A 24077-nucleotide genomic window follows, 5' to 3' on the forward strand; every position below is an offset into this window, starting at 1 on the left:
CGGAAGATGGGTGCAGGGTTGGGTGGGAACGGACAGGGAGTGTAGGCGCGTAGGGAAGTGGAGGGGTTCGAGAGATCCTGGGATGGTCTGAGGATGGAGGTGATGCGTGGCTGCGGAACAGAAGTGTGTTGGGACGGGAGCACGACCCCAGCTAAATCCTCCTGTGGTTTTCTCTTCTGATTTCCTGGTGTTAGGAGCGGCAGCATCAGAGGGTGATGGGTAAGGAACAGGTCTTCGAAGAGCAATCTAAAGGGGAGGCCAGTGGCAGATGGTGGGGAGGGTGGGCGCACGGGCGGAGGCGCGGACGAGGGCTAGTCCCAGGCGGTGTCCGGTGGGGGATCCCTTCGTCCTCGCCTGCTCCCCGGCTGCCTCCCCAAGCGCCAGCCGTGCGAAAAGGGCATGGATGCTGAGCCGAGCCAGGGCTGGCTGCGCCAAGCAGAAAGCAGGATGGAGGGGCGGGGGCCAAAGCAGAAGGGGCGGACGCAGGGTGGCGTCTCGCGCCCCATAAAGGGGCAGTGAGACCGCGCTGTCTTCTGCGTGGGCTGCGGCCACCGGCGGGGAACGAGGTGCGATGCGGGTTCCCTGCCAGCAGAGCCCGGTGCTGGCGGGCAGCGCCGCCCTGGCCGCCCTGGGGGCTTTGGTCCTGTACCTGGCGGAGCCCTCCGGCTACGGGAAGTACTCGGAGCGCGCAATGCCCGCCGCTGCTCGCCTGCCAGCCCGCGCAGCCTGGTTCCTGCAGGAGTTGCCATCCTTCGCCGTGCCTGCGGGGATCCTCGCCCGGCAGCCGCGTGCTCTCTTCGGCCCTCCGGCCACCGTGCTTCTGGGCCTCTTCTGCGGACATTACTTCTACAGGTAGCGTTTGCTTGCTGCGGGTGCGGCGTCCAGGAGCGAGCGCCGAGGGAGCGCGGAGCCCGGCTCGAGGGGAGCACCCGGCGGGGCGCGGGCCAGGCGAGGAGCCGTCGCGGGACACTGCCCCGGCCCCGCGAGCCCCTCGGGCTGGCTTGGGGCCCTCCGGCTGCCGCGGGGAGGCAGGTCCGGCGGGCGGGAGGTGGGCTGGCAAGCTCAGGCTGGGCAGAGCTGCGGGCACCCACCGTTCCCTCCGCGCGCGCGCTCGGTCACCTGTGGCGGCTCACCGCAACCCCCCCCCCCCACTCCGTTTCAGTCCCCCTTCACTTTTCCTTTGGAGGGTGGGGGGCGGGCTGGTCCTGAGATCGTGAGTGAGTCTACGTATTGGCATCTCCCGGAGGAGGCCGTGCTCGGAGGGACCCATAACTTCACCTTTGTGGGTCTGAGGAGGGAGGTGGGCAGAGCCTGACCCGGACTTCCACGATGGGAGAGAGAACGTGTGGGAACCCCCTGGCCCGAGCGGGAACTCCACTTCTCAGCCCTAAGGGGCTGCGCTCGCCACCAACTCATCTACCTGCTCAGTTACCCTGGGACATAAGCGTGAATGAGTCGAAGTTAATTTAGAGCTCAAATGTTCTTCTAAATTAAGAATCCCAAATTCGGGACAACTTTGCCTTCCGGTCTAAGGAAAGATGGGACCGAAACCAGAGGCTTCGGGGATTCGGACACTGACTGCAGACCCTCAAAAAAGACTCCCTGGGGAGGGAAGGAGCACCTGAGTAAGTTGCCTGTGGCGTCCTGTCATTTAGCATCTGGTGTCTCTTCCAGCCCCATTGTAACCTGGCGAGATCTGTAATTAATTATGCCACTATGCAGACAAAGAAGCCGATGCTGAGTAAAGGTTAAGGGACTCCAGGAAGACGATGCAGCTAATGCCTGGCCAGATTCAAATCTAAGTCAATGCAATTCCACCGTTTCAATGAAACTCTTAAGTGAGCGAAACTCCACCGTTCAAGATGTTTTCACCACGTTAAGCAGGCACAAAGTCCATGCAAGACGAAAACAAAGTCCATGGCAGAGAAAAGTTGCCAAACCAAATCAAGAAGTTGAACACAAGCACAGACTAATTTTGAGTAGATCATTTCTGGAGTCAAAAGATGAAGGAAGTTTAGATTAGAATTTAGGATAAAGAATGCCTCTGGAAACTGAAAGGCACAATCCTTTTCCATAAGGACGCCTCATTTTTTGGAGCAGGAGTTTGTAGACAGACAAATGTTAACCTATCTTATCCTCTGGATCTTTTATCATTGGTCAAGATTTAATATTTATACAATTGAAAGTGAATTCTCATTCTTTTAAAAAGATGAGGATTGGCAAGCAACAAGAACTAAGATTTAAAATTACAGAAATGGGTGTCCCTTGTGCAAATATTTACAAAAAGTCTGTTGTGGTCAAGGTGCAGGTTTAATAAACAACCGTGTCATTTTGCCCAGATTTAAATGATTTCATGTGTACTGGAAAAAAAAAAAAAAACCAAACGGATAAGAGACGATCTTTTGATTTCACTGTTTTTGGAATTGACATTTGAGCAAAAAGTATGCTTCTACAACAATGGCTTTTATCTTCAAATTAACAACTGTCAGCACCATAGACAGTATTTTTTTGAGGTCATTTCATCTTAAAGTAATGATTGGTGTTCTCTAACAGTCCTATTAACATAATTTTTAGACTTGTTTTTAAAATTAAAAGTCACTTTGCACAATAAATGATGACCAGTACATTAAAAAAGAAAAAAAAAAAAACCAAGGAAGTAATTACCCATAAAATGAGTATCGATGTACTGTCCATCTTTTTCACGGGAAATCTTTTTTATTTTATTTTATTTTATTTTATTTTATTTTATTTTATTTTATTTTATTTTATTTATTTTATTCATTTTTAATATAATTTATTGTCAAATTGATTTCCATACAACACTCAGTGCTCATCCCAACAGGTGCACTCCTCAATGCCCATCACCCACTTTACCCTCTCTCCCACCCCCATTCAGCCCTCAGTTTGTTTCACAATATTTAAGTGTCTCTTATGGTTTGCCTCCTTCCCTCTCTGTAACTTTTTTCTCTCTCCTCCTACCCCCCTGGTTTTCTGTTGAGTTTCTCAGGATCCACATATGAGTGAAAACATATGGTATCTGTCTTTCTCTGACTGACTTATTTAGCATAATACCTCTAGTTCCATCCATGTTGCTGCAAATAGTCAGTTTTCATTCTTTCTCATTGCCAAGTAGTATTCCATTGTGTGTATAAACCACATCTTCTTTATCCATTTGTCAGTTGATGGACATTTAGGCTTTCCATAATTTGGCTCTTGTTGAAAGTGCTGCTATAAACATTGGGGTACATGTGGCCCTATGCATCAGCACTCCTGTATCTCAGGGGAAATTTTTAAAATAAAAGTAAAGGATTTGGAGATGGATTCTGATGGAGGGAAAATTGCCCACTGAAAGCACAGCTCTGAGTTAGTTGTTCCTGAGGCATGAAGATGTGATATTTGCTCACCTTCCCCTTGTGTGAGCTCTTTCTTCGAGGCCACTAGAGTACTGGATCTGCTGTCATTTTGAGTGTGTATGAGGTGTTATACTCTGCTGAACACTCTTTGTGGATTATCTACTAATCCTCATCCAACGTATGTAGATCAGCACTATTTTCACCCCCATTTTGCAAGTGAGAAACTGGGGGAAGAAAAGGTTAAATCATTTGCCCAAGGCCACACAGTAACACGGGGAGCCACGGCTCAGACCCAGAGAGTTTGAATTCAGATGTCAGGTTCTTTGCTACCATGATAAACTCTTCTATGCTTGTTCTTGCTGCCTTGTCTTTACCTTTTTTTTTTTTTTCAACGTTTATTTATTTTTGGGACAGAGAGAGACAGAGCATGAACAGGGGAGGGGCAGAGAGAGAGAGGGAGACACAGAATCGGAAACAGGCTCCAGGCTCTGAGCCATCAGCCCAGAGCCTGACGCGGGGCTCGAACTCCCGGACCGCGAGATCGTGACCTGGCTGAAGTCGGACGCCCAACCGACTGCGCCACCCAGGCACCCCCTACCTTTTAAAGACCTACTTAGACTTACAATTAATATTTTTTTATTCTGAAAATAATAAATGTTCACTAAGGAAAAAACAGAAAATACAAAAAGTAGAAAAACACCCATAATTTCCACACCTAAGTATATCAGTGGTTAATATTTTGGAACATTTCTAGCAAGACTTTTATTTTTATTAGTAGATTTTTACACAGGCTTGCTATATTGAATATAAATAGGTTTTGTTCTGCTTGATAACCTAACATTTTATAATAAGTGTTTTCCCACATTATCATAGAATCTTTGTAAATATAATCTTAATGGCTGCTTGTGATTTCATCTCATGTAAAACAATAATTTACCTATCTGTTAATTTATAGTTGGACATTCAATTTGCCCCCCTCCTTTTTTTGCAGGGGTTAAATCTATGAATCATGTCTTTGCAACCTACCTTCTTTTCAGAACGTAGGAGTGTTTTGTCAGTCAAGATTCCCAGAGGTGGTTCAAAGGCTATGAACATATTGGGCTGAGGCTTTAGGAGTTATGTAGCTTGATAATAAGGGTACATTCAGGAGAAAGCATCAGGCTTCCTTGACTTTACTCTGTTCTGTAAATTGCTGTGACACGGAAACTAGGATGAAGGGACAGGGGCTCAGGAGGAATGCTGGCTCAAGTGTGGCTTAGAATCTTTTGCAAACTGTCCCTTCAGGACTATTCAGAACAGCAATATGTCCTATTGAATAGAAGTTGAAACTCTTCACTTTTCTCCTTACAAAGGGGATATGCTAGAATGTAAGTTCCACAGGGGCAAGGATTTTTGTCTTATTTGTTCATGACTGTGTCCCCAGTGTATAGAAAAGTGCCAGTAGATAGTTGGTACTCACTAAATCTGTTGAATGTGTGAATGGATTCTACCTCTGACATTAGTACAGGCAGTCAGGATTGTAGGAGAGCAAGTGAATACTTAGAAATTACTGCTGAGATTGCATGGCTCGGTCAAATGAGACAGCTCTCCTCCCTTTGGAATCTATTGTTGTGGATGTTTAGATAGTCTAGCCACAGGAAAAGATTGCTGTGTAAGCATGTTGCCTAATCCCACTGCCAAAGTTATTTTGAAGTCAGAGTTATCTCTCTTGACCTTGCCTACAGCCCTGGAATGATCCTTTGCTCACACTCTGTTTAATCCTCATGTTTCCAGAGAAGACTTTGTGTCCTGTTCAATGATCATTATGCCACCTATGCCTGTGGTAGTTGATGTCTTTTTCAAGACTTGGATGTCTGGGGCGCCTGGGTGGCGCAGTCGGTTAAGCGTCCGACTTCAGCCAGGTCACGATCTCGCGGTCCGTGAGTTTGAGCCCCGCGTCGGGCTCTGGGCTGATGGCTCAGAGCCTGGAGCCTGTTTCCGATTCTGTGTCTCCCTCTCTCTCTGCCCCTCCCCCGTTCATGCTCTGTCTCTCTCTGTCCCCAAAATAAATAAACGTTGAAAAAAAAATTAAAAAAAAAAAAAAGACTTGGATGTGACTTTGGTATCTAGCTGAAAAAGGAAAAGAAGGCTCTTTTCACAAAAAAGGTGACTATATTGTGAAAAGTTGCTTTGCAGTGTGACTTTTCCTGACATGTATCCATCCAGAAGCACAGCATAGTGTGCACTTTAGAGTCTGTTTAAATTTAGATCTTTCCTGGGGTTTAGATGTTGAAACAGATGACATTTCCCAATTAGCCAAATAAAATGATGGCTTCCATAAGATGCATTTTTGCTTCAATGGGTCAGTTCATTCTCCAGAAGCATGAATTCTCCCTTATTCTTCAAAACTCAGATCAGGGATCACTTCCTTCAAGAAGCTTTCTCTGAGTCCCTTCTCTGTAAATCCAGGGGTGATACCATTCCTTGGGCTTTCATAGCAGCCAGTGTGGCCTTCTGTGAGACACTTTACACACTGGATCATGATTATCTTCTCTAAGGAAACTTCATCCAGCATCCTCATTTTACAGAAATAAAGCACCAAGAATTAGGGGCAAAGAGGGGGCTGGGACTCGAATCTCCGGATGTGCCTTGCCAATGCTTCTCCAATCGCACAAGCAGTGCTGATGTCTCAAATATTCAGAAGTAATCCAACCTCATGCAGGAAACACACTGATGGTTGCCAGAGGGGAGGGGATGAGGAGAATGGGCAAAATGGGTGAAGGGGAATGGAAAATAGAGGCTTTCAGTAATGGAATGAATAAGTCACCGGGGTGAACGGTACACCACAGGGAATATAGTCAATGTTGGTATAATCACATTGTATCGTGACAGATGGTGGCTATTCTTGTGGTGAACATAGAATAATATATAAATTTGTCAAATCGCTATGTTGTACACCTGAAACTAATGTAACACTGTGTATAAATCTATTTCAATTAAAAAAAAGAAAAATGTGTCCTTACATGTAAAATAAAACAATAAAAACTCAAAAAAAAAACCCTCTAAAATCCTTATGAAGGAAACGACTCGTTGGCTAAGAATCAGTGTTGAGTGATGCCTACGTTGGAAACCATCTAGACAAGTTTCTTCTCTTGCAGATTGAGAAGAAAAGCAGGATGAGCCACATTTTTATTGTCACTTGATCAGAAGTTAAGGACATTCATGAAGCATAATTTGATCAAGTAAGAGTAACTAAAGGGTTCTTTAGAATGAGGGTTAACGCCAGATAGTAACTCTTTTGGGCTTGGCAGGCATATAGTCTCTGCTGCAACTACTCTACTCTGCAGTTATAGCGTGAAAGCAGCCACAGGTAATATGTGCACAAATGAATGTGGTTGTGTTCCTTCTCTGGCCTGTGGACCGTTAATTTTTGCCGGCCTCTCCTTAAGAAAACCATGAATGGCATAGCTTTACAATCAGTAAATTGATTGTATTTCAGGTAATACCATAATAAAATTTTGTTAAATCCTGTAGCAAAGCAATGGGCAGATTCTAGAAAATTTCTGGTGCATTTAAACGTGAATTTGGTAGTGACATCATTTACTGAGAATTCCTAGGTTCCAAGTCCTTTATATGAACCCTGTGGGTAATAGGAGGAGTCTTGGAGTTTACATCTAAATGGGATGACATCATAAGCACATCTGAAAAATATAGAGCTCTGTTTGCCAAAAATGTAAACAAGCTTTAAGAGATCTTGACCATTTCATTTTTGCCACATTGAAGAAAGGACGAACTTCTTGCTCATTTTAAATCTCACGTAATGCTGCTTAAAATGAACCAATAAGATAAGGAAACAATGATCCAAACTGGTGAAGTGATGTGTATGACATCACATGGCCAGGAAGGGGCAGCGTGGGGCTTAAACTCGGCCTTCTGATTCTTTGTCAGCGTTCCACATGCTCAGAAGCATGCTAGGTCCCATAGGAGACACAGAGAAGCACCTCCCGGTGCTTGCTCTCCAGGAGGAAGGCAAGAAAGAATCATCATTATGTGTCTATCATTCTTTCTGGTGTGAAAGTTGGGTGGTGGCAATGTCAGTCTGAGAGGTCTAGGGCAGGTGGGAAAATGCAAATTGAGGGAGATACAGACCTAATTGGGGAGGACACAGTCCTGTCACTGAATGTCTTGTCTGTACCTGAGTGTGCATTAAATAGAGGACACTCCCTCCTCCTACCCAAGTTCAGAACCAACTGAGAGATAAACCTAAGACTTAGGCAACAATCACTACTGTTAGTAGAGTTAATTAAAGTTGATTTGGGGGAACGTGGCTTACATTTTAGATCTCTACTTGTACTCAGTTTTACTATGCTAAGCTCATTGGTTTGTGTTTCTGAACTTTCCACCAATTTGTTCTGAGTGTTTTGATCTTAGTGCAGGTTCATATAATACAACACCATAAGCTGAGTTGGATTATCAACAACAGAAATTTATTTTTCACAGTTCTGGAGGCTGGAAGTCTAAGATCATGGTGCTAGCAAGGTTCAGTTTGGTTGATGGCCATTTTCTGGTTTCCAGGTGGCTGACTTTCTGTTGTATCCTCACATAGTGGGAATAGGGTGAGTGAGCTCTCTTGCCTCTTTTTATAAGGGCACTAATCCCATTCACGAAGGCTCAACCTTCATGACTTAATTACCTCCAAAGGCACCATCTCCAAATACCATCACATTGTGGATTAGATTTCAATCTATGAATTTTGGGGGGACATAAACATTCCGTCTGTAATAGTTTCCTTTGTTTCATTGTAACTATTACTTTTTCTGTTCTCAGGTTTAATGGACTTTGGGTCCCATGGTACAAGTTTCTAAACCTCTTGTAAGCTTAGCTTACAAGAGCTAAGCATGATAGGAGAATGGGGGGTTCCTTTTCATGAGTCCCGTGGCTCCATGACTATAAGTTGGGGGATAGAGTGTGGGAGATAGCAGCAGATGCTTATAAATGTCAGGACTGAAACTTTCGCATGGTAAATTCTGCCACAGAGACCTCAGAAAAGGCTTTTCCTTTTTTCATCAGCATGAACAATGGAATGGAGATGTAGGAGGGAGATGCACTGAGGCAGATCCATTTTTGAAAGTGGTGTCCTTTCTTTTTTTTTTTTAATATAATTTATTGTCAAGTTGGCTAATGTACTGCATGTACAGTGTGCTCTTGGTTTGGGGGGTAAATTCCCATGATTCATTGCTTACATATAACACCCAGTTCTCATCTCAACAAGTGCCCTCCTCAATGTCCATCACCCATTTTGCCCTTGAAAGTGGTTTCCTTTATAAATGGGTGTTGGGATAAGCACTGGGTATTATGTGTAAGTGATGAATCTTTAAATTCCAATCCTGAAATCATTATTACACTGTATGTTAACTAACTTGGATTTAACTAAAATTTAAAGAAGTGTCTATTCATGTTTTCTGCCCATTTCTTCATTGGGTTATTTGTTTTTCGGGTGTGGAGTTTGGTGAGCTCTTTATAGACACTTCTCTAAAGAAGACATCCAGATGGCCAACAGGCACATGAAAAGATGTTCAGCGTCGCTCCTCATCAGGGAAATACAAATCAAAACCACACTCAGATATCACCTCACGCCAGTCAGAGTGGCCAAAATGAACAAATCAGGAGACTATAGATGCTGGCGAGGATGTGGAGAAACGGGAACCCTCTTGCACTGTTGGTGGGAATGCAAATTGGTGCAGCCGCTCTGGAAAGCAGTGTGGAGGTTCCTCAGAAAATTAAAAATAGACCTACCCTATGACCCAGCAAGAGCACTGCTAGGAATTTATCCAAGGGATACAGGAGTACTGATGCATGGGGCACTTGTACCCCAATGTTTATAGCAGCACTCTCAACAATAGCCAAATTATGGAAAGAGCCTAAATGTCCATCAACTGATGAATGGATAAAGAAATTGTGGTTTATATACACAATGGAATACTATGTGGCAATGAGAAAAAATGAAATATGGCCTTTTGTAGCAACGTGGATGGAACTGGAGAGGGTGATGCTAAGTGAAATAAGCCATACAGAGAAAGACAGATACCATATGGTTTCACTCTTATGTGGATCCTGAGAAACTTAACAGAAACCCATGGGGGAGGGGAAGGAAAAAAAAAAAAGAGGTTAGAGTGGGAGAGAGCCAAAGCATAAAAGACTGTTAAAAACTGAGAACAAACTGAGGGCTGATGGGGGGTGGGAGGGAGGAGAGGGTGGGTGATGGGTATTGAGGAGGGCACCTTTTGGGATGAGCACTGGGTGTTGTATGGAAACCAATTTGACAATAAATTTCATATATTAAAAAATAAATAAATAAATAAAATTTTAAAAAATGGTACTCTTTGATCGGGGCTACTGAGTGCCAGGACAATATTTAAATCAAGGTAGAAATTTCTCAGAAGTTCTCAGAATGATGGCACTATATAGGCCTCATTGCTACATGGCTATATAGAACAGTTTCCGAACAGCATGAGAAGCCCTATAAGGCTGGGCTACATAAGTGAAATAAGTCAGTCAGAGAAAGACAGATATCATACGTTTTCACTCATATGTGGCATTTGAGAAACTTAATAGAAGACCATGGGGGAAGGGAAGGGGAAAAATAGTTTCAAATGGAGGGAGGCAAACCATAAGATACTCTTAAATACAGAGAACGAACTGAGGGTTGGTGGGGGGGTGATGGGGGAGAGAAGAAAATGGGTGATGGGCATTGAGGAGGGCACTTGTTGGGATGAACACTGGGTGTCATATGTAAGCGATGAATCATGGGAATCTACTCCTGAAGATAAGAACATACTGTATACATTGTATGTTAGCTAACTTGACAGTAAATTATATTTAAAAACTAGCAAGACAAAAAAAAACAAAAAGAAAAAATAAAGCTGGGCTGCAGTATAAAGCGAAAGAGCTGGAATTAGAAAACCATAAATTTCTTTTTGCAAACAATGAAAAATAAAGGGGACAAAGTTGTAGCCTAGAGAGATGATGTATTTGTGTCCAACAGTCTACATACTTTGCCCTGAGCCTGCAAAGCTTACTGGATTTTGTGCTTCAAGCTGAAAATCACTCCATGTTGCTATCTACAATTTACTTATTTCGTCAAGAGCAGTTGGAGTGAATGGCTGAGCAGGTGTTCCTACACAGTGCCAAAACCCACCTCAAACAGTCAACTTGAAAAGATAAGTTAGGGGCACCTGGGTGACTCTGTTGGTTAAGCTTTTGACTTTGGCTCAAGTCATGATCTCACAGTTCATGGGTTTGGGCCCTGCATTGGACTCTGTGCTAATAGCTCAGAGCCTGGAGCCTGCTTCGGTTTCTCTGTCTCCCTCTCTCTCTGCCCACTCTCTCTTGCCCACTCTCACCTCTCTCTCTCTCTCTCTCTCTCTCTCTCTCTCTCTCTCTCTCTCTCTCTCAAACATGAATAAACACTTAAAAATTTTTTTTAAAAAAAGTTTAACTAGTTATTCGAATTAATTGATTAGTTACTCAGGCCAAGAGGTTGATCTGATTCTATTTGTATACTCAGATTTTGATCTTTGGGGGTATAAATAGTGATCAATAGTAGTATGTCTCTTGTATGATGATTATCTTTCTATCACTCAGAGGAACCCTCCAAGTTCCTTAAAACTTTGGTAGTTCATTACATGTTCAGATTGAACTTCTCTGTTGAGGTAGAGGCAGGAAGAGGGAGAAGTGAGTGAGTGAGCCCCCAGCACTACCAGGACACATATATGAAGATATAAAAAAACATAAACAGAAAACTTCAAAATGGCTTCATTGATTTTAAGTCTTCATGAGCTAATCATTTCAATGTTTTTCACAATTAAAATAGATCTACTGGATCATGACCACTAGATGATTCAAACCAGAAGATATCTACTAGGGGTGGATAATGGAACCTGACTATCTTCACTTGTAGGGTGTCAAAGCAAGATGACAAGAAGTCTCAGGATCCTTGCTTTGGGGAGACCTCACATTGAATTTTCCCCATGGTCCAGCTCTTAATAGTAAATGGTCAGCTATTCCACTTCAGGAAAAAACAATGTGGTTTTGCTGAATTAGACCTTTTACTAGGTTTGGCAATCTAATTTCTCTGTGTAGGCATAGCCTTTGGAGAAGCCAAACATCTGGTCAAAGCCAACTTGAAAAAATTAGTTAAATGTGCAAATTGGAGGTTATTATGTCAGTGTTTTTTAACCTTGGCTTCACATTAGAATCATCTGATGGAAATCTTAAGCACTACTGATGTTCGAGATTCTATGCTGAAGATTCTGAATAATTTGTCTTCAGTGTGACTCTTCCCCTTTAGGGTTCCTAAAGCCTAAAGGTGATTTGAAAGTACAACCAGAAGTGAGAACCTCTGATGTAGACTAATCCCCATGTGCCTGATTGATTCCTTTTCCACATAGTAACTGCTAGAGAGTGAAGTGATCAAGAGCATACACTCTGGAACTAGCTCTACCTGTACCTAAATACCAGTTCTCATTGTGCCTCAGTTTCCTTGTCTGTAAAATGGAATAATATAGTAATACCTATCTCCTAGGGTAACTTTCTTTTTTCTTTCTTTCTTTCTTTCTTTCTTTCTTTCTTTCTTTCTTTCTTTCTTTCTTTCTATTTTTGAGAGGGGGGGGGGGGAAGACAGGGTGTGAGCAGGCGAAGGTTAAAGGGAGAGGGAGACACAGAATCCGAAGCAAACTCCAGGCTCTGAGCTGTCAGCACAGAGCCTGACGTGGGGTTCAAACCCACAAACCATGAGATCATGACTTGAACTGAAGTCAGATGCTTAACCAACTGAACCACCCAGGTGCCCTCTAGGTAACTTTAATAACTAAATGGGTTAATATGTGCATAGTACCTAGAATATTACTTGGAACTTAGGAAGCACTATATAAACATTAGCTGTCTGGTGTCCTTTGCTGGTATTTCCTACCAAATGTCTGAACTGAAATTAATCTCAATGGCCTAATATTACTCTAACAAGACTTATTATTTCCCTGTAGCTGCTATAACAAATCACCACAAACTGAGTGGCTTGAAATAACAGAAATTTTTTTCTCTCACCATTCTGGAGGCCACAAGTCTGAAATCAAGGTGTCAGCAGCGCTGTGGTCCCTCTGGAAAACCCATTTCTTACCTCTTCCGTCTTCTGGTGGCTATCAACATTCCTTGGCTTGTGGTCACATCTCTGTTCTCTGTCTTCACATTGCCTTTTGTCTGTGTGTCTTTCTTCTCTTTTTCTGCCCCTTTCTTGTATGAGGCTACATGTGATTGCAGTCAGGGTACACCCAGACTATCCAGGATACTCTCTTCTCAGGATCCTTAATTTAATCACATCTTTTGCCATATAACACAGTCTTCACTCTTTTGCTATAAAGTGATATTCACAAGTTCTGGGGATTAGGGATGGACACATCTTTTCTAGGGGGTCACCATTTGACTCAAGGTCCATAAAAAATGTAAGCTTGGATGGGATGCATCACTGACTCATTCTGTGTCTAGTCACCCTTGCATTTGGCCTACATACCCCGCTCTCTAATATACCCAAAACCATTATTTACAATAGCAGGTATCACCTGTGTATATACAGACAAGTGACTATTCATTGTCAGTGTTTATTATTTCATTGGAAGGACTCAGGGAAGTGAACCAAGGGCTCAGAGGATTAGTTGGCCCAATGCCCTTTGGCATACAGAAGAACCTCTTGGTGGGTTCTGCTCCAAAGGGAAAAATTGGGGGACAACTCTATTTTATGATTAAATACAACTAAAAACCCTCACCATTCCTGGCTTTATCTTTGGAAAAGTTTGATTTATTTCAAAGGAGAACAGTGTGATGGTGCTTTAATAAGGACTCTTTCAGTTCTAAGTAACAGAAAAATCAAATGGACTTACATAAAACCTGAATTTGTTAACTCTCATGACTGAAAAATTCTGACTTCAGGTCCAGATTGATGCGTGGTTCTAAAGATACCATCAAGACTCAGTTTCTCTCTCCAGCTATTGGCTCTGCCTTTTCTGGATCTGTTCTCTGAAAGGCTGTCCTTTAGTGGTGGCAAGACAACTGTAGGATCTAACAGCTTATATCCTCTCTGATCCAGGACATGTGGAAAAGAACAGTTCTCAAAAAAAATGTAAGCAAAACCTTATTGGGATTTGTTGGGTCACATGCCAATTTCTGAAATAACCAGAGTGATAAGGCTATCCCTGTTTTGATTGGCTGAGGAGCCTGAAGAGGATGAACCCTCTTGTGGGCTAAGATGGGAAGGAGAACCAAGGTAGTTACTCTAATAAGGAAGAATGAATATTGGGTGGCAAATACAACAGATGACTCCAATAGATGTAATAGATCTTTGAACTAAAATGTCTGAAAACCAAACCTGGGTTCTTTTGAAGGGTATTTGGGATTTTTTCCCCCAGTTGTATATGTTGATCACAATTTCTCTTTCCAACTGGAAATGAGTGAGTTATTTTGAAGCAGAGGACCCTCATTTGAATCTCATCTCATGTGGTCCTAGGAAAATTACAACATCTGTGAGCTTCAGATTCTTCCCTGGCTCAGCAGTCAGTAACTCTCTCTTCCCTCTCCTCTCTCACTTATCATTTTAATGTTGAATTCCTTGATTTCTGATTTTATCTTTATTATTGCCTTTCTTCTGCCTCTTTTGAATTTATTATGATCTTTTTTTCCTAGATTCTTAAGGTGGGAGCTTTGAGACCTTTCGTCTTTTCTAATTGTATGCATTTAGTGCAACAAATTTCCGTCTCAGCATTGATTTAGCTGTGTCCCATGAATTCTGATACATTGTAATTTTAATTTTCATTGAGTTCAATATAGTTTTTGATATCCTTTGAAGCTTACTCTTTGAACCATAAATTATTTGGAAGTATTCTGTTAAGTTTCCAACTTTTGGAGAACTTCTTGATATTTTTCTATTTGATAGAGTTGGTGAGAGGCAGTCAGGTTCTGGAAATATTTTGAATGTAGAGCTGATATGATTTGTTAATAGATTTAATGTGGTATATGAGAGAGAGAGGCAGAGAGAGAGTGAGAGAGAGAGAGGAGTCAACAGTGGTTCAAGGTCCACAATCAGCAATTGGAAGAATGAACTTGCCATTTACTGAGATGAGGCAGACTTAGGGAAGTGCAGGTTTTGGGAAGGGTGGGGAATCAGGGTTTTGGGTTTGGATGTATTAACTGAGATATCCTTTAAACTGGAAGTCTAGTGGAACACTGGCTGTATGAATCTGAGTTCAAGGACTGCAGACATCCTGTCTGGTGACATAAATTTGGGAGTTGTCACTCTGTGTATGATTTTTAAAGATATGAGACTAGACATGGTCTCATCTATAGAGGCTATAAATAAAGAAAAGAGTCCTGAGCCCTGGAGCACTCCAATATTTACAGGTCAAGGAAATAAAGAGAAAGCAGCAAAGGAAAATGAGGAGAAATCAGTAAAGTAGAAGAACCAATAGAAAGTGGTGTGCTGGAAGCTGAGTGAAGAAAGTGTTTCCAGAAGGATGGAGAGGTTAACTTGTCAAATAAGAAGAGAGCTGAAAATGGACTCTTGGATCTGGAAATATGAAGGTCTCTGGTGGTCTTGCCAAGATCAATTTCTGTGGCTGGGGAAGGAAGAAAGAAGAGGAGGAGAGACAGAGAGATGGCAAGTATAGACAACTCTTTGAAGGAGTTTTGCTGTAAAGGAAAGCAAAACAATTTGGGTGGTGGTGAAGGGAGACATGGATTGAGGAAGGAATTATTACTACACATAACAAGTAAATATATACATGGAAACCTTGTATTTACATATAGAATTTGAATTTATTTTGATTGACAATGAAATCTAAAATTTCATATAGTGAAAAGTCTTCAATAGGCTTGATAATCTTAGCAATAGCATTTATATTTGAAGAAGACTTAGTTAAATATGAGTTGGTCTATGGAAGATGTGTAATTTTAAAGGTTGTTTCTTTAATTTAATTTGGATTTGGAATTTCAGTTAACCCTTTCCAATAAGAGTCCCCCAAAATGAATATTTACTTAGCAGTGATAGAAAACTTTATATTTACAGAGTACTTATCAGTCTCTGTATCAGAACAAACACAAGAGAATGAAAATGTCATTAGCAGTGTAGGAGGGAATTAAAGCAAAGTGGTCCCAGATCAGGAAAACTGAGTCTCAGAGCATATGTGGGATCTGAATGTGAAACTCACCTGCACCCTCCATAGCACTAATTGTCAACCTCTTGGGCTACTTGACTCTCTTTTCCTTTATCTTCATTGTTTTTATTGCTTTCTACATTGAAACATTTATTTTGAACTGCTTCCAGCTTTCCAGCAGCAAAATCATTCAGATCAGAAGGATTATTTGCCCTTCTGGGGCTCCTGACTTTCGAGAGCCTGTTCCTTATGATGGGTTTCACCAACCCTCTTTTCCTTTTCCTGCTGGGAAATCCAGTGAGGCCACATTTCCCAGTGAGGCCACTTCCAGCCTACGGCCTGGCCCTTGGGAAAACCTATACACCATCCTCTATGCTCTCTCTCTTTGTTTGCCCATCAGAGGAGGAAGATGGCCTGGAAGAGTCTGGATCCTGAATGATTGTGGAGCAGAGCACCACCGCTGAACATTATGCTGTGGCATGAGCAAGAAATGAACTTTTGTTATGTGGAAACTCTGATACTTTAGAGTTCTTTATTATAGCCATGAGCCTGTTCTGATTATAACACACTCCTTTGGATGAGATATGATGAGTTTTGGCTTTGCATTCAGATTTAAAAGGTCAAGAGGTTAGGGGTGAGGCAGATATGTGATTTGATCTGGAAGCATGGCTCACATGCAAGCACCAGTTTGAGGGCATTGTTGGCACTGACAGGGCCACTCTGGGAGGCAAGCAACTATTTAAAAAATTTTTCAAGTAACCTTTCTGTAGCCTTCCAGGACCCTTTCCCTTTGAGAACTTAAGCTACCTTTAGGCCCTCAAGGCTTCATGGGGTATGAAGGGGAAGAGAAACAAAATCTTCAGCAACTATCCTGTGTCAGGCATTTTTCCTTGCATAAACATTTAATTTTTACAGGAATCCAATGAGGTAGTAAAGATTAACCTCAGTTTACAGATATTAACCATCAACTATAGGCATTATTCTTTTTGATATGCAGTTTGTTACAAATTTGGCCAGTGGAACTCCCAACTGGTCCAAGAGTTGGACACCCAACTGACTAGGGCACCCAGGAGCCCCTGAAAATCTTAGTTCTTAATCACAATAGCTTGTATACTTGTTGGCTTTCTCTGACAATATTAATAAAATAATTTATATTACGATACCATTATTACTGATAAAAATAAAAAAGTCAGTTGTTATTTCTGTGCCATTCTTTCTGTCCCACTAAGGATATACAGTCATAATACCATGTTCAAAAGTCACTTGAAAGGATTCTTTTTGTGTATGTGCTTGTGTTACCAACTTTATATACAACTGGATTTATGTTTCTCTTTGTTTTCACTTTTACAGTTTACTCTTTTTGCAACTTTTTAAACATAAAGGCATTCACATGGGCCATATTTCAAAGCTATATAAAAAGGTAAATGGGTGCCTAGGTGGCCCAGTTGGTTAAGCATTCAACTTCAGCTCAGGTCATGATCTTGTGGTCTGTGAGTTCAAGCCCTGCGTCGGGCTCTGTGCTGACAGCTCAGAGCCTGGTGCCTGCATTGGATTCTGTGTCCCTCCCTCTCTCTGCCCCTCCCCCACTCATGCTCTGTCTCACTCTATCTCTCAAAAATAAATAAATGTTAAAAAAAAATTTTTTTTAAAAAAAGGTAAATTCAGTGACGTTTCATTTCCACCTCAATCCCTTATACTCTTTATCCTTTCCCTTCCTTCTGCCCTCTATAGCTAAGTATCTTTTAAAATTAGTTTCTCATTTACCCTTTAAGGTTTGTTTTGTTTTGCAAAAGTAAGCAAATGTGACCACTTTGATAAACAGTTTGTCAGTTCCTTAAAATGTTAATATAACCATAAGGCCCACAAATTCCACTTCTAGGTATCTACCCAAGAGAATGGAAAATATACATTCACATAAAATTTAGACATGAATGCTCATGGCAGCATTACTCCTAGTAGCTAAAAAGTGGAAAAAACCCATATTTCTATCAGTTGACAAATGGGTAAACAAATTGTGGTATATCCATATAATTGAATATTATTCAGCTTTAAGAGGGAAGGGGGTTCTTTTTTTAAATTTTTTAAATGTTTTTATTTATTTTTGAGACAGAGACAGAGCATGAACGGGGGAGGGTCAGAGAGAGGGAGACACAGAATCTGAAACAGGCTTCAGGTTCTGAGCTGTCAGCACAGAGCCCGACACAGGGCTCATACTCACCGACCGCGAGATCATGACCTGAGCCGAAGTCGGCGCTTAACCGACTGAGCCACCCAGGTGCCCCAAGAGGGAGGGAGGTTCTGATACACAGTACAACGTGGATGAACCTGGAAAGCATTATGCTAAGTGAAAGGACTCAGTCACAGAAGACCACATCGTGTGTGATTACATTGGTAAGAAATGTTCAGAAGAAGCAAATCCTTACAGACAGAGTAGATTGGTTGTTGACCAGAAGCTGGTGGTGTTGGGGGTGTGGAAAATTGGAATTGACTGCTACCAGTTACGGGATTTCTTTTTGGGGTGATGAAAATATTCTGGAATTAGATAATGGTGATGACTGCACAACTTTGTGACTATACTAAAAACCACTGAATTGTGCACTTCAAAGGGTGAATTTTGTATATGTGAATTTTATCTCAATAATGCTTTTATAAAAAATAAATGTATATATTATTTCCTTAAAATATTTTTTTAAACATTTTATTTTATGCAAGACAGAGCATAAGCAGGGGAGGGGCAGAGAGAGACACACACAGAATCCAAAGCAGGTTTCAGGCTCTGAGCTGTTAGCACAGAACCGGACGGGGGGCTCGTGAAGTCAGATGTTTAACCAACCAAGACACCTGGGCGCCCCTCCTTTTCTTGATTACAAAATGATGGCAAGCTTTTTGTAATATACTCTTTATCAGCTTCCTTTTTTTCACTTACAAATAAATCTCGGAACTTGGATGAATCTTGAAGGAATCATGCTGAGTGACAAAAACCACTTTAAAAACTACATATGTTCGATCCACTTAACATAATCTTGAAATGACAAAACTGTGGAAAATGAAAACAGGTTAGTGGTTACCAGGAATGGGGAGAGGATGTGGCTATAAAAGGATAGTAAGAAAGACCCTTGTGGTGAAGGAGTAATAAGAAAATGTACTGAGAGTTTAAAAGTATCATAAAGTATGATCTTCTAAGCCTTATGCAAATGCATTTAAAAACTTGAGTGATAAGCATGATTTTGTATAAAAAACATGTGTTTTTCAGGACTTACTAGAGTGCCCCAGAAGGCATAGATAAGACAAAGAAACCAATTATTCTGAGAGAAATAGAGATATTATCAATAATAACAACAAACCCTCCTCCCAGCAGTGTAGTCCTAGACAGATTTCACAAAAAGCTTCTGCCAAATTTTTAAAGACTGTGTAATTCTAGTGCTATATGTCACTCCAGAGCATGGTCAAAGAATGAAGCCTTCCAGAATCTTCTAAGAGTGAAGTATAACATTAGTTACAGGAAATCCTGAAAAATATACTGGAAAGCTATTATAAATAATAAGGAATTCAGGATATGGTTGGGAACAAAATTAATATATTAATAGTAGAAAAATGAAAAGCCTTCTATATGTAAAACAATCAGTTAATAGAGGTCAATGGAAAATCCCATTGACAGTCACACAAAATTAGATTTTAAAAAGTGTGGGATTAAACATAACAAAAATGTGCAAAATCTATGTGAAGAAACTTAAAAATGTACTGGGGAACACACAAAAAAGACCTAAGTTAGTGCAAAGGAACCACCTGTACCTGAATAAAAGGGTAATGTCAACAACAACCTAATAAACACATTACCAAAAACAACACATTTACTGATCTCTTCTTTGTTCCGGTCTAAGCACCTTGCATATACTGACTCACTTAATCCTCACAACCCTATGAAATGGGGGTGGATGAAGAGACAGACACAACAAATGAAGTTAGGTGACAGGGTCATAGAGCTAGTAAATGGAAGAAGCCCTACAATTAAAAAAAATATTCATTTATTGAGAGAGAGAGAGAGAGAGAGAGCAGGGGAGTGGCAGAGAGAGAGGGAGAGAGAATCCCAGGCAGGGTCTGCACCATCAGCATGGAGCCTGACATAAGGCTCGAACCCACAGACTGTGAGATCATGACCTGAGCCAAAACCCAGAGTTGGGCGTTTAACAGACTGAGACACCAAGGCACCCCAAGAAGCCTTGCAATTTAGCCCCTGTGCACCACTGCTTGAATTTTCTCTTGGTTAACTTAAAAATTGAGATATATGACTCAAAAACAGACACATAGACCAATGGAATAGAATAGAAACCCCAGAACTAGACCCACAAACGTATGGCCAACTCATCTTTGACAAAGCAGGAAAGAACATCCAATGGAAAAAAGACAGCCTCTTTAACAAATGGTGCTGGGAGAACTGGACAGCAACATGCAGAAGGTTGAAACTAGACCACTTTCTCACACCATTCACAAAAATAAACTCAAAATGGATAAAGGACCTAAATGTGAGACAGGAAACCATCAAAACCTTAGAGGAGAAAGCAGGAAAAGACCTCTCTGACCTCAGCCGTAGCAATCTCTTACTCGACACATCCCCAAAGGCAAGGGAATTAAAAGCAAAAGTGAATTACTGGGACCTTATGAAGATAAAAAGCTTCTGCACAGCAAAGGAAACAACCAACAAAACTAAAAGGCAACCAACGGAATGGGAAAAGATATTCGCAAATGACATATCGGACAAAGGGCTAGTATCCAACATCTATAAAGAGCTCACCAAACTCCACACCCGAAAAACAAATAACCCAGTGAAGAAATGGGCAGAAAACATGAATAGACACTTCTCTAAAGAAGACATCCGGATGGCCAACAGGCACATGAAAAGATGTTCAGCGTCGTTCCTTATCAGGGAAATACAAATCAAAACCACACTCAGGTATCACCTCATGCCAGTCAGAGTGGCCAAAATGAACAAATCAGGAGACTATAGATGCTGGCGAGGATGTGGAGAAACGGGAAACCTCTTGCACTGTTGGTGGGAATGCAAATTGGTGCAGCCGCTCTGGAAAGCAGTGTGGAGGTTCCTCAGAAAATTAAAAATAGACCTACCCTATGACCCAGCAATAGCACTGCTAGGAATTTATCCAAGGGATACAGGAGTACTGATGCATAGGGGCACTTGTACCCCAATGTTTATAGCAGCACTCTCAACAATAGCCAAATTATGGAAAGATCCTGAATGTCCATCAACTGATGAATGGATAAAGAAATTGTGGTTTATATACACAATGGAATACTACGTGGCAATGAGAAAAAATGAAATATGGCCTTTTGTAGCAACGTGGATGGAACTGGAGAGGGTGATGCTAAGTGAAATAAGCCATACAGAGAAAGACAGATACCATATGGTTTCACTCTTATGTGGATCCTGAGAAACTTAACAGGAACCCATGGGGGAGGGGAAGGAAAAAAAAAAAGAGGTTAGAGTGGGAGAGAGCCAAAGCATAAGAGACTGTTAAAAACTGAGAACAAACTGAGGGTTGATGGGGGGTGGGAGGGAGGAGAGGGTGGGTGATGGGTATTGAGGAGGGCACCTTTTGGGATGAGCACTGGGTGTTGTATGGAAACCAATTTGTCAATAAATTTCATATATAAAAAAAAATAATAATTCATGCTAAAAATAAAAAAAAATTGAGATATAATTCACATACCATAAAATTCATCATACTAAAGTATACAATTAAATGGTTTTTAGTATGTCTAAAAAAGTGTGCAACCTTCACCATTGTCTAATTCTGGAATATTTTCATCATCCCCAGAAGAAATCTTGTACCTGGTAGCAGTCAGTCCCCATTCCTTCATCCCCCAGCCCCTGGCAACCACCTGTCTCTAAGGATTTGTCTGTTCTGGACATTTCATATGGATGGAGTCATAGAATATGTGGCCTTTTGTGACTGGCCTCTTTCATGTAGGATATTGTTTTTAAGGTCCATTCATGTAGCATATGTACCACTACTTTATTCCTTCTTATGGTTTAATAACATGTCATTGTATGGATGTACATTGTTTATCCATTCATCATCCATTCCCGTTTGGGTTGTTTCATTTTGGTTACTATAAATAATGCTGCTATAAATATTTGTGGACAAGTTCTTGTATTAATGTATGTTTTCATATATTTAAAATAGCTAATTTATAGTTTTTGTCTGGTAAGCTCAGTGATAGGGCTTCTCAGGGACAGCATCACCACCGTCTTTTGGTTGCTTTTCTCCCCTGTGTATGGGTCATACCTTCCTGTTTCTTTGTATGTCCCATGGTTGATTGTTGAAAATGAAGCATTTCTGATGGTACTTTGTGGCAGCTCTGGGAATCAGATTCTCCCTGCCTTCCAGGGGCTTGTTGTTGTTGTTGTCTATTGTCATAGTCTTTTGTTTGCTTAGTGACTTTTCTGAACTCATTCTCTGAAGTCTTCATCTTTATTGTTGTGGCCACTGAAGTCACTGCTTGTTAGCTCAATGATCAGTTAATGATGGCACAGAGCTGTCCCTAAACACCTGGAACCAATTAAGCCTCCCTTGTCTTTGCCAAGGACCTCTGGGTGTCTGTTAAGGGACTTGTTCAGTAATCACCCATGTAGTTTACAGCTCTGCTTTTAGCCTTGTTAGCTACTTGTGCAAACCTTAAGGTCAATCAGAGGTGAGAGTGTAGGACATTTTCAGGTCTGTTTTTGAACATGTGCATGGTCCTATGCATGTTCATGGCTGTGTAGATTCCCAGAAACATACCTGAGATTTTCAAAACCCCTTATGGACATCTCATTCCTCCATCTTTCCTTTAAAGCTTTTGGATGAGTTTTTCATCTGCCCCACCTGTTATCCGTTGCCTCAGGCCACTGTCCTAGTAAAACATTCAAAAACATCCCACTTCCCCAGAAACATTTAGCCCTGGGTAAGGTTGAGTGAGGTGGTCAAAAGACAAGCCTTTTGAGGGGAACCACCAGACAGATAACATGATGACTTCTCTTTGGGACTAAGGCTCCAGCCCTGTTTTCCTCCCTCCAATCCTGGGAATGCGGGCTGTTACTTTTGAGGCTGTGCTGAGCTGGAACGTGGGAAATGGGACTAAGATGAGTAAATTAAAATGCACGGTGTTTGTGGCCCTTCCTGAGATTCAGCTATTTTCTTGCCTAAATGCTCCCCATGTTACTGCAAGTCTGGGCTAATACCCAAAGTTTTGACAAAGTTGATTTTGACTTTTATTTTTTTGCCAGTTTTTTCTTTGCTTTTATGCTTTTTTACAAACTGTTAGAGGTCCCCCTTCTGCGATTTCCCTCCCTTAATTAATTTTTACATCTAGGAGTATTTCTAAAATTAGGGGGGTGAGTGTTCCATGAGTTGGTTTTAAATTTCAGATGAAGAAATACATAATATAGAATAAGTTGAAAAGCCTCAAAAAGAGTAATGATTTAAGAATAGCCCCACCTACAACTGGCTGACTCAGTCACTAGAGCTTACAACTCTTGATCTTAGGGTTGTGAGTTTGAGCCCCACATTAGGAGTAGAGTTTACTTAGCCCCACCTAGTATTAAGATATATATTAAAAGTACAATTATTAAAACAGTGTAATACTGGCAATCAATAGATCAATGGAAAAGAATCGAGAGTCTAGAAGAAGAATCAATTTTTATGGCAATTTAATAATACCAATGGTAGTGCATGTCAGTGAAAAAAAGAATTAAGTAAATTTACTACCATTAGGAAAAAGATTTAAGTCGGATTCTTATCTAACTTCTTACAACAAAAGAAATTCCAAATGTATCAAAGGTTTAAAAGTAAAATGTAAAATCATTAAATAATGAGTGGTGATAAGACTTTGGAAGCAACCCAAATATCCATCAAAGTAAAATAGATAAACACATGTGATATATTCATACATAACAGTAATATACAACCATGAAAGTATATGAACTATATAGCTTATATACAACATGCTTGAACTATATAGCTTATATGCAACAACATGCTTATATTAACAATAGGAGTTAAAGACATGACATTAATGATACTCTAATAATCATAGAATATGAGTCCATTCACATGGAATTAAAAATGAACAGAAATAAACCATATTTTTATAGATGCATCCAAATGTGGTAAAATTGTAAAGAAGCAAAAAGAAATTATCACAGAAATCAGGATGGTGGTTATGTCTGGGGTGATGGTGGTACCATGAATAGGGAGGGACCCATGGGAGGCTTCTGGGAGTGATGGGAATGTTCTATTTCTTGACTTTACTTAGTGATTATATGGGTGTTTATTTAATAGTTATGCATTAAACTGTTCACGCACGGGGCGCCTGGGTGGCTCAGTCAGTTGGGCTTTGGCTCAGGTCATGACCTCGCAGTCTGTGAGTTCGTGCCCCATGTTGGGCTGTGTGCTGACAGCTCAGAGCCTGTAGCCTGCTGTGGATTCTGTGTCTCCTTCTCTCTCTGCTCCTCCCCTGCTCACACTCTGTCTCTCTTTCATTCTCTCAA

General features: G+C 41.2%; 1 protein-coding gene across 1 annotated transcript in view; it reads left to right on the forward strand.

Moving 5' to 3' along the window:
* Positions 1-516: 516 nt before the first annotated feature.
* Positions 517-24077, forward strand: part of SRD5A2 (steroid 5 alpha-reductase 2) — a 37595-nt gene continuing 14034 nt past the window's right edge. Inside the window, exon 1 of the mRNA XM_006930379.4 lies at positions 517-852. Within this exon, the coding sequence (XP_006930441.1) occupies positions 572-852 (281 nt within the window). The 5' untranslated portion in view covers positions 517-571. The remainder of the gene's footprint in view (positions 853-24077) is intronic.

The sequence above is a fragment of the Felis catus genome, chromosome A3 (genome assembly GCF_018350175.1).
Source record: "Felis catus isolate Fca126 chromosome A3, F.catus_Fca126_mat1.0, whole genome shotgun sequence".
Taxonomy (NCBI): Eukaryota; Metazoa; Chordata; class Mammalia; order Carnivora; family Felidae; genus Felis; species Felis catus.